Here is a 12069-nt window from a genome sequence, read left to right on the forward strand (position 1 = left end):
AACTTCAGAAATCAGAAAACTTTAATTGCTCAGCAGTTTTTCCACTTTCAAGGAATTTGACATGGTGTATTTGTGCAAAGAACAAGAACAGGAGTTTGCCCAAGAGGCAATAACACAAAATATATAAGAATTAAAAAATGTGTACAATAGGCCTATATAATATAGCCTATCATATGCATTGTGTATATAAACTGCTATAAGATATGTAAAAGTACATAATGCTACACAATAATAAATAATGTAGGCTACACAATATTTAAATAGGCTAAAGCTGTAGAGCTTCACCAAGTAACCAGTGTTACAAATATTTAGATTGTTGTCACGTAGAATTGTGAAATTGCAAAGTAAAATCACTCGCAGTGCAAGAAAATAAGAACAAATGGTGAAAGACAAACTTGCTCTGAAGGAAGACCGCTCCTTAGGAAATGCGCAGTAACAGCATTTATACAGCAGAGGTCGCTCTTAGGATTTGATTTAGAGTGTGAACACTCATTCAAGGCTAATACCAACTATAACTAATAGAAACCAAGTGAACTGAAGGAACTTCTTTTGCAGACTTGAAAGATGAGAGGGAATGACTTAAATGACACACTTAGTGACTTAATTATGTCACTAAGGAAAAATCATCAATACTTTTTGGACACAGAAAAAAAACTTGTTTTTGGTCCCATAAATAGTTGCAACAATAAGATACTGTTTCAAAAGTTTATTTTATTTTTATTTTTTTTTAAGTATAATTAGGCCTAGTCCTAAACTATTTATTATAGCTAACAGAATTATGATAGGTAACTCATTAGTGCATGATGCATGATTCAGATGGCTATATGATATCAAAAACCTAATAAAGTTATTATTCTGTACTATACAATAGCCACCTACATCATAAAGCAGATATAATTGTCTAACTATGAGTATAACAAGTCATTACATAAACAAATCATAGACATTAATTCCGTGGCTATTATGGGAAATTGCAATGTGGTGTTTCAGTAAAGTGAGGCGCCTCTTTTTAAATTTATAGTCTGACAGATATATAGGTGCCTTATTTTGGTGGTGGAGGAGGTGGAGGAGGAGGAGGAGGAGGAGGAGGAGGTGGGGGCGTCCAGCCTCTTCAGGGAGGCGGCAGAGAGGAAGAGAGAGAGAGAAAGTGAGTGATAGAGAGAGAGAGAGGGCGACAGGAGAATGGGAGGTCCCTGTGGCGTGACGTCGCGATTGGCCCACTGTCTTTCTTCAGCACCGACTCGACGCCTCTCTCTCTCTCCCTCTGTGATCAGTGGGTGAGAGGGGGGAGACGAGCAACACACAGCGGAGAAACCGGCGTGCGCCTCCGGTAAATGACGCCCACCATTCATACCTTTACACAACACAGCAGCGCATGCCTTTTGTATTACATGTCAGTGTCTGGAAGTACCAGTCCCACTTTTCCCTCACCCTGCTATTTTCCTATGTTCCTCCACAGTCATCATCATCCTGTCGGCTCATCCTGATCATCACACCGCCGGTCCTGGATCCACTCACCTCGGTCCTGTAGACGCCTGAAGTCTGCAGCAGCAGCGCGCAATCTGCTTTATTTCCAGCCTATATCTGAATGACGGGCGGAAGGTTTGACTTCGACGACGGTGGCACTTACTGCGGGGGGTGGGAGGATGGCAAAGCCCACGGACACGGCATCTGCACCGGACCCAAGGGCCAGGGCGAGTACGCCGGGTCCTGGTCGCACGGCTTTGAGATAGTGGGGGTGTACACCTGGCCCAGTGGGAATACCTACCAGGGCTACTGGTCCCAGGGGAAGCGGCATGGGCTCGGCGTGGAGAATAAAGGAAAATGGATCTACCGCGGGGAGTGGAGTCACGGATTTAAGGGTCGGTACGGCGTCCGGCAGAGCCACAACACACCTGCTAGATATGACGGCACCTGGAGCAACGGGCTGCAAGACGGATATGGGATCGAAACTTACGGCGATGGCGGTAAGGAACTCTTGGAAATGTGGCCTCAGTGTTTGTTGTTGAACGTGTGTCGCTTTAACGGCAGCGACTGATGGTGATGATGTGTTGTGTAGCTGAGTGAGGATGCTCAGACTCTCACTGAGGGAGGTTGATGGAAATACATCAGTGCATGAATTTCCATCTGATAGGATCTGAGTTGATGCTGAGATTGCGCACTGCGCAGCGTGGTCAAGAACAACCCCCCCCATCACCAAAAATATAAAAGATTACTTATAACCCTATTAATGTTAGCGTGTTGGATGCAGTTGAAGATAACGCGTCCGCTCTTATTCCAAGGCACATCTCATTTGGCAGCTACTTGTATGACAGTGGGAGGAAAGAGACTCCTGTTGCCAGCTCAGTGGCTCCATGCCCCGTCTAGAAGGAGTTTGGAAATCACAGCAAATCAGTCTGTTTGGAGCCAATTATAGCCAGACTATCACCCACTTCTCTGTCATTTTCACATTTGAACCTGCGCTGCAGAAACACTTAGTGAGGAGTCATCATGGCTTTGATGGCAATGCCGGTGTTCTCAATTAAAAGTCACTTGTTTGACTTTTTCAGTAGAAATGTAGCCACCCTGTAAGTGTCAAACCAAGCTACAAAACAGGTGCATTGCAGTGGAAACAATGGGAAAAGTCAAACAACTAAATGAACAAATCTTAAACTTAGAGACATTTAAAGGACATTATTTTCAGTTGTGAGTGCAATCACAATTTGGACTCCGCAGCATCGTACAATGATATGTTAAATCACGCAGAAGACACATTCTTGGACTGGCTGAAAGTCTGAGCCCCTCCCTGAGCTTTGATATCACTATTCGGTGATGGTTCATAGATTGTGTTGTTTTTATCCAAATCCCCTGTGTCTGATCAAGGAGACAAGATCACAGGTGGCCCCACAAGCACAAGAGCTTGCATGCGATTCTGCAGGCCCGTTGCGTATTGCAAGGCCATCATCGGGCGATTTGTGAACATCATCTCCACTAAGAGAGGCCTTATGGTGCAGAGTAAATGTCTCACATATGATGGTTACAGAGGGCCGGGCTTGGGAAATCAGCTGATCCTAGAGGATCTACAGAACATCTGGCTGTCTGACCCCGCAACATCCTGATAACTTGATCTGCAGAGTGACCGAATTGAACTGCAGCAGAGCCACGAGCCAGCCTGTTAATCTCACACTGTTTATCCATCTAAATTCCTGCCCAGGCTAGTATATTGTTTCCCGTTATCTGACCATTATGGGATATTTTATTATATTGGTCACTGAGATGTGGCTGTTTGATTAACAAGCATTTCTCCTTATTAGGAACAGTATTGTAATATGATGCTTTGAAGAAGCTACAGTAGGCCAGCACATGCTTATTGGGCTCAGCAGCACCAAATGGGATTAATGAAGTATTTCTCTCATTATGTGACTCATAGCAATTCCCTGTCGTCAGAGACAAACGGATGGTGGCGAATGCGCCTACTGTCAGTGGGGGAGTTAGTGGCCGCCTGAAAATAGGCTCCTAGCTGAGTGATTCACATTCATCCCAAGTGATCCTCAGTACCAGTACCTTAATCAAATCTCTGTGATTGAGTTAGTTATGCTCACGGTCCCTGATCTGAGTGGAGGGAGGGAAAACATTTCATTAGTTGACATTCTCTGGGCCCCTACAGCAAGGCTCCTCTGCGTTCCCATATGTAATCGCTGATACAGAGAATATCCAGCCAACAGAACGCACACCAGGAAACAGAGGAACCCTCTTGTGACCATAAGTACAAAAATAAGTACAAACTCGCTGTAACTAAGGAGAAAAATGTTACACAGGCAAGTTTTTTTTTAAAAAAACAGGTTAAGCTATTCAGACTTGCTTATCTTCAGATAATCACACTCCCCTGAAGCGCTCAATCATGTAAAGGACCTTTTTAATTTGTATTTAATTTAATTTTTTTCTTTTTTTCCCCTTGTCTTTCTCTGATAGTCTGCTGAAATCCCAGACTGGTTCATTTGCTAAAGATAAAAGACTATGTTTTTTGGAATGGAGCCCAGTGAGACAGACAGACTGTACACACAAGCAAAGACACACACACACACACACACACACACACACAAACAAACACATACAGACATGCAGGACATTTAATGTGGTCTTGCTAGTTGCCACCAAACATAGGTAACATTGTTATGTCCACAGACTAAGGTTCAGGATGCCCCCAAGGGCCCCATGATAAACCTGAGTGGATGTAGAGTACAGGCTAGGAAAGAAGATAAAACCAAGTAATGCACTCACTTACTTTGCTTTGAAGTGGAAGTGCACCATTCTGAATACTATGAGTCATTGACCCATGTCACCTGTTTCCTCAGGTACCTATCAAGGCCAGTGGATGGGTGGGATGCGGCACGGCTACGGCGTGCGTCAGAGCGTCCCCTATGGCATGGCCACCGTCATCCGCTCCCCTCTCCGTACATCTCTGGCCTCGCTGCGCTCCGAGCAGAGCAACGGCACCGTGCTCCAGGACCTCTCCTCCCCCGCCGACACGCCGACGGGCAGCCGCGGGGGCTTCGTCCTGAACTTCCACTCGGACAGCGAGGTCGTCACCGGCAAGAAGAAGGGCCTGTTCCGCCGGGGCTCGCTCTTCGGCAGCCTCAGGCAGCTGCGCAAGTCTGACTCTCGGACCTCAATCTCCAGCAAGCGCAGCTCCGCGAGAAGCGACGCCACCATGAGCCGCATCAGCTCCAGCGACGCCAACTCGACCATATCCATCGGCGACGGCGAGCTGCCGGACGAGGACCTACTTCTGGAGGACCACGTGGACGCCACCACCACCGAGAGCTACATGGGCGAATGGAAGAATGACAAACGCAATGGATTTGGTGTTTCGGAGAGATCCAATGGGATGAAGTATGAGGGAGAATGGCTTAACAACAAGCGCCACGGTTACGGGTGCACGGTTTTCCCAGATGGCACCAAAGAAGAAGGGAAGTACAAAAATAACGTGCTGGTGCGCGGAATAAGGAAGCAGTTGATTCCTCTTAAGAACCCCAAAACCAAAGAGAAGGTGGATCGGGCTGTGGAGGGCGCGCAGAGGGCCGCATCATTCGCCAGGAGTAAAGTGGAAATAGCAGCTTCCAGGTATCGTGTTTATGTGTGCTCGTTCATGCTTCTTTACGTGCATGTGGGTGTGTACCGTGTAAACACGACCAAAAGACAACCTGAACATCCTCCTCGGGGCGTTTATTTTCACCATTGAAGTGTCAGAGCGGTGGCCTGTCTGACAGATATCTCCTGGTCTGATTGAAGACTCAGTCGTGTGTAAGCGGAGTCGCATCCGACCTTTATACATCACCGACGGCCCAGTCAAGGCTTTTGTGTTGCCAGTGTGATCATCCCTGGAAAAGGTTCTGTTTCTATTCTCTGCCCATATCTTTCATTCCGAGGGAGAGGGGTCAGGCATCTTGTCTGTGTGTGTGTGTGGTGTGTGGTGTGTGTATGACAAAGATTTGTGGGCCTGTGAGTTCATGGTGCGTGAGCAGTATAGCCGTACATGCGCTCGTGCCAAGTGCGTCTCGTGTGCCCAATAACGATACCTGCTCCTCCTGCCAACTATTGCTCTGATGTGGCATCTGCTCTTTAACAGGTGGATGAGATGTGACCTTTTCATTTAAAGCCTCCCTCCTACTGGGACACAGTTCAGGGTATGCAGCATCGCTTTGACATCCTCTGGTTTCATTGCATCAGGGAATTATTAGACTGAAGACTGTGGGGATGTGTGCAAGCTGTGAAAAGGTCTCTGTGCGGTCATGTGTGCTTTGATTTTTTTTTTCTCCCTCTCTCTCTTGTGCCCATGAATTTGCATGTATGAAAACACATCAACAAGAATTTATAGAAGGCAAAGTACAGGTGTGTTCATTGTATTAGTCAATCAAAACATAAGGAACCACAATTTTACCTCAGCCAGTCAGTTCAGGTATTCGCTTTGCTGGACAGCAAATATGTCCAGATTTTTGGTGTCTGTCCAAGGAAGATAAACCAGTGCACTCAGGCACCGCATCGCTTACAGCTATATACTAACATTACTCTAGTTTTGTGTTTTAGCTTGGTACTAACACAGGCCAACAGGAATGTCATTAGTTCTGCAGGTACTTGATCATCGGAGCACAACTGACATTTTGACCTGATGATGGCATCAAATTGAAAGTTATCACAATTCAACCTGCGTCTGAAGCAAAATGTCATCGCAATCCATCCAACAGTCGTGAAGACATCTCACTCAAAACCAAAAATGTCAACCTCTTGGTGACACCGGGGGAAATGTCAGGGGATCTGATGTTTGTTGGCTGCACTTCAGACATGCTAAACAATAACAAATCATTGTTTTTTGTGCTCTGGTGATTTACGATAGGTGACTTTTTTTGGTATTTTACAGGCTTTACGATTTCTCAGAAAGATTTGCGAGCGATAAAATAGAATACATTCTCAATATACAAAACGCTGAAGACATTTAGTAAGTGTATTTTGAATTAAAGCTGAGCCCGGGCATTTGCAGCAATACAGTAATAGCAGACACTATGAATAGCCGGCTTTATTAATATCCAGCCATTCTTTTGTAATATAATAATTCCTCCCTGATAAGCAGGAAGAGAAAATACTTAATTCTGCAGATTAGGATATAAGATACAGATTACATAAGGTGGATTTAACATGCTGAATATTAAAATTCCTGCATACTGTTCATATCAGAGATAAGACCCATGATGTTACTGTATGAATCTGTGTCTGTGTTAGTGAGGGCCCAGGAGATGGAGTTAAGAGAAAAGAGAAAAACTGGATAATGCGTTGAAAGAAAAAGCCATCCCATCTCCTCTGCTGTGCATTAGAGCAACAATTCACAGCAGAGGTAAACACATGACCTAATGCATAGCGCTAAAGCAACCACAGTGAAAGCATTCAAGCTGATATGAAGTGTTTATGGCAGCAAACAAGGTCCCATGTACTGTAGTAAGTGATCAAATTACTGGCTGCTACAGTACGTGCCTCCATCATGTGCTTCTGGAAATCTCAAAACAAGCTTTCACTCTCCTGACTGAAATCAAGATATTTTTTTTTTCTATGTAGGAGTGTATTTGTGTTATAAACAGCCGGCTGTGGCGGCTGTAAGCATGTTATGTAAGTCTCATTATACAGTGCATGGCAAAAGATGCACTCGTATCGACCCGGTTCTGGTCACATGACTCTCTGTCTTTGAATGTGGAGCGTTCCCAGTAGATCCACAGGGAGTGAAGGGAGGGAGAGCGCGCTAGTAGAAAAGACAGGCAAAGCAAAAAAAAATGGATTGAAGTGAAGGAGCAAGGGGATAAATGTTGATTGACTAAGTCGGGAGATGCAGCAGATTTGTTGAGTAAGAGGTTTCTGGCGAGTCTGGAGCAGGGGTGGGCAGATTTGAAAGAAGAGCGGAACAAAAAAACAAAAAAAAAAGGGCGCACCCACCCCTCCGATGTGAGCTACTGTACAGAGGAGCTATCCCATCAGCCTCTGGGGTGAATCTGATGACCTCATGCTCGTTGTCAGCCAATCAATAGAGATCTAGTGTGGAGCAGCGAGAGTGGTGTGCTGTGCTGTGTCCCTCCATTCAGTTATTTTGTCACTCTTATCTATGTAAAACGGACCCCACACACATTGCTTTCTTTCAGTATGCTGTCCTTGGTGGGGTGTGAATATGGGGTGTATGTGTGTGGTGTGGTGTGGTGTGGTGTGGCAGTGTCCGAGGCCTGTGAGCTGAGATAAGAGACTGTTAGAGCCATTGAAAAGTTTGCTACATAATGATGCTCCCCCTGCAAAGCCTTATTGTCAGGATTCAGCAGTTTAGGTCTCCTGGTAGCTCAGCAATGTGCACACTGTATAGTCTACAGTGATGACCTTTTGTTAATCCTAAACTTTCCTGTCACTCCCTGTGCTCTCACAAAGACAGAAAAAAAACGTGTATTGCATTTTGTTTATCTATCCCTCCTCCTTTTAGGTTAAACTGATAAAGCAGGAATTCCCAAAAGTGCCAAGAGTGGTAAAAATGCCAAAAGTGAGGACATGGGTGTTTCCTCTTTGATAGCACTGTTTGCTGTGCAGGCTCAAGTGGAAGTTAACCACCAGCTCCTCATGCAAAAACAAAAAGTTTTTGCATGTGCTGCTTTACAGCCAGGAGGCCAAGTACTTGGATAGACATTTAATTTTTATCTCAACCTTTGCCACTATATAATTAAAAGTGGAAATTTTGCACAGTTAAACTTAGGTTGAGAGATTAGGTTAATGAATTTCAAGATGGCCAAAGGCTGACAACATGTACAGTGTAGTTCACAGTTGGTGTATTTTATAATCATTTATTTGAAGTAAGGAATGATATGCAATAACATATGCAATACATTTTAGTGATACTTGTAGCAATGAACATAATGCCACTAAAGCTAAAAACATCAAAATAGACTATTTGACAATATTTCTTCTAATGTTTAAGGGAGTATTAACTCACCAGTCTCATCAAGAGCCTCACCCATCATCACATTTACAATAATATAATTTGCCCTCTGAGAAGCATAACTTCTGGGAAGAAAGCATGCCAGTGACTCGGTATCGGAAAGTGAGTAATAGAAATGGAGGCAAAACAAGACACTGTTCTTGTAGGTGAAAAAATATTCCTTCCAGATTGAAACAGCTGTTAATGCTAATGTTGAATATGTATCAATAACATAACTTGCTGTTTGGCTATAGAATATTTTGAATGAGAGGGAAAAAAATGTTACATCAGATTCACAACACATTTTCCAGTACATTTTTAAATAATTTTTTTTATTGTTGATTGCTGAGTTTTAAGTTGACAACTGAACATATTAACAGAAAGACAGGAGGTGCACATGTGCTCATGTATCCATGTCCACTAGCTCTCTCGCTCTCTCTCACTCGCTCTCCCACACATTCCCACTCTTCAGTCTACAGTATATGCATTTATCTATATGCACATTGCACGTCATCCATGAAAACTATCAGGCACACACTCTCTTAGACAAACACATACAGTCGGTGTGCATGCACCGTGTGCTGCTCTGCTAGTGTGTCAGCAGTAAGTACTGACTAAATAAGGCAAGGCATCAGTTGGCTTATCAGCACCAGCCAGGAATATATACCCGTCCCAACACTGATATAGCAGCCCGCCATCTCACTCACACTATCATCTCTCCCAAATGTGTCTGTGTGTGTCTGTGTCTGTGTCTGTGTGTGCACGCCCATGTGTGTGTCCATCCATATAAATGGGAGGAAAAGATTTAAAGAGAATGGGAGAACCTGTCCGTCTGTGCGTTTTGGATGCGGGTGCCAGATAAAGTGGCTTTCACCTGGCAAGAGAACAGAGGTGGTGTGTGTAGTGTGTGCGGTGCGTTTGAGTCCAGGGGTGTTTGTTTATCACCTGCTGTGGGATGACCTCAGCCACTCACCACCTACCCTTTTTGGAGAGAGTTATAGATCCTCCTGTGTTTCAGCATGTGAACAAAATAATCCCGAACAGTACATCATGTAAGGTTCCATCTTGGCTGTTGGTACCGTCGATGGCGATGGTGACTCCGCTGCTTGAAATAGGACCAGAGGTGCGATTTGGGTTAACGCGTGTGTGTCTGATCTCGGTGCAGTTGTGGAGGTTTTATGAAGTGGCGCCACTCACCTTTCGTGGGTACCGGTATGTCAAATTTCTCCCTTTTACGAAGTGACAAAATGTACAGTAGCAATGAGGCACGAAGGCGTACAGTAACTGTAACTGTGGGAAGGAGCGGCAGCTGTCTCCATCACGAGTCAGAGTAAAGCAAGTCACATCATATAGTATATTTATCCCCCGACATGGCTCATATTCATGGCAATGTGATGGTGTGAGGTAACTCATCATTTATTGCTGACAGAACCAAATGATCACGCACGCGCACATAAAATAACTCTCCATGTGTTTCACATCATCTGTATCAATAACATTAATGAATCACTGCCAGCTAGTATGATAGGGCTATAAATAATGAGGCCGTCGCACCAGCACATGCATCATGAATTAGTGGAGCGGTTTTTAAATGACCCGCGGCGTAATCAAATTACGGTGTGTAATGTAATCTTTGTGTGCTTTACCACATTATCATTACATCAAGTCACAGTTAGCAGCCTGAAAGACGTCATTGGGCGAAACCAAGGAAGGAGTAACTCACGGTGGGTTGTGTTTTCATTTTCTCTGTCAATCAAATCCCATTTAAAGTCACAGCGTCTCACCGTTGTATGAAACCAGGCAGATTCTTCATGTGCATAAAACTACCTGTAACTTTGCTCAGTTTAAAGCAGAAGTAAGCGGAATGTTTGTGTTAATATAAGTCTTAAATAGTTATATCTTCCGACAGCGATCACTTATATAGAGTGTTTGGTCTGAAACACGGGTCTGTCAGTCCCTCTGCTCTGCTGTAAGCCCAGGAGAAAACTTTCCTTTTATCCTACAACCTTTATCCAATGAGGAGAGAGAACGGCATAAAGGGGCGGTCCTCTCTGTGTGTGCAGCCAAGGGATGCGCGTGAATGTGGTGACGTAGGGACGAGGGCGGGGACTGCTAACTCCATCTGCTGACACCGGATAAATCGGACCCCAGGAAGAATAGCCGATGCTGTGGCAGGTGCTAATGGGGATCCTAATAAAGAAAGAAAGAAAAATGACAGAAAGTTATCCAAAACGACCGGATTGCTTATACTTCTGCTTTAAGTTAGCCCGTTAGTCAGCCTGACACTGTGCTCTGTGTTAATAAGCAAATGTTGGCATGTAAAGTCAGAAGGGACTAATGTGGTGAACCTGTTAAACATCAGCGCATTAACATTGTAATTGCGCCCCCCCTTAGCAGGCTGAAATAAGCATTTCGCTCAAAGCACCACTATAACAAATCTACACCTGGGAGCTAACATGGCTATACATTTTTACAACAGTTTGCTTCGAATCATTCATATCAACACGATAAATTAGTAGGACAGCAGGATATCGTGATGATCCATCATAAAGATAGGATTGTGCTAATAGCTGATCCAATCTGATAAATGATGAATTAAATCATTGCACTGTACTTCCTGTGATAACTTATTGTATATTGAAACCAACCACAAAACAAACATAAAGAGTAGATGCAACAAATTATCACAGCATTTACAACAGTGCAAAGCACAATCAGTCTTCCAAATAAGTAGATCATTAAAGCTGATTCACCTTCGCAAGATATTCCTGTATAGACAAGACACTGGATCACTGAGAATTAATGACTAAGCAGGAGGTCAGGTGCGTTTGTTGCTGTTAATACATGTCATGTTGCCGTACTCAATCAACAGGAATGATGAACAAAGGCAGTGCATTAAAAAAAGAAAGAGATCTTCTTTCAAAGTGCATCTTAAAAGCTGTATTTCTTTCTTCATATTGTTCTTCCCTGGGGGAGACAGTAGGAAGGTGAGAGGAGGAAGGAAGCTTTTGGCAGAATTCCATCCTCAGCCTGTAGTTGTTCAGAAACCGTAGTTTGCACTTTATTCTGGCACCACGAAGGGAAACTTTAAAAAGAAGAAGATGAAGAATTTCTTTTTTGCTGTATGTGTAGATATATAGACCAGATTTGCTGACTTGGAAGGTACACTGTATGAAAAGCTTTTGTTCTGGAGGGAGTTGGAGGCCTGTGGGAAAAGTGGCCGTGCGTAAATGTGAGTGAAGTGCCCGGGCTGTGTCGACAGCAGCGGCGATAGGATTGGGTTTCACCGACATGCCATTACACCGTGGTGCTGTGGTTTGTAATCTCTCTGAGAATGGCACATATTTCTGCTGCTTCTCAAGAAAGACTGGGATGAGTCAGGCAGGCAGGCGGGCAGAGGAGGGAGTCATGTGGAGTCCAAGGCTGTTATAAAGAGGTTAGCTCATGTAGCGGTTCACCTGCAATCATTAAAAATGTAAAAGTACTCCCTCTACAGATGGTTTTACCCACTCCTCCATTTCCCCTACAATCTGTCTTTTCACTTTGCTTGTGAAAAAATTTCCCACAACACCCAATTCCTTTCATTATTCAAC

At 44.2% G+C, this 12069-nt stretch overlaps 1 protein-coding gene across 1 annotated transcript in view; it reads left to right on the plus strand.

Moving 5' to 3' along the window:
* Window positions 1-1272: 1272 nt before the first annotated feature.
* Window positions 1273-12069, plus strand: part of jph1a (junctophilin 1a) — a 31801-nt gene continuing 21004 nt past the window's right edge. Inside the window, exons 1-3 of the mRNA XM_085764093.1 lie at window positions 1273-1330; window positions 1460-1967; window positions 4335-5103. Coding sequence (XP_085620219.1) covers window positions 1589-1967; window positions 4335-5103 — 1148 coding nt within the window. The 5' untranslated portion in view covers window positions 1273-1330; window positions 1460-1588. The remainder of the gene's footprint in view (window positions 1331-1459; window positions 1968-4334; window positions 5104-12069) is intronic.

The sequence above is a fragment of the Trachurus japonicus genome, chromosome 20 (assembly GCF_045865225.1).
Source record: "Trachurus japonicus isolate A0001 chromosome 20, Traja_1.0".
In the NCBI taxonomy this organism is placed as follows: Eukaryota; Metazoa; Chordata; class Actinopteri; order Carangiformes; family Carangidae; genus Trachurus; species Trachurus japonicus.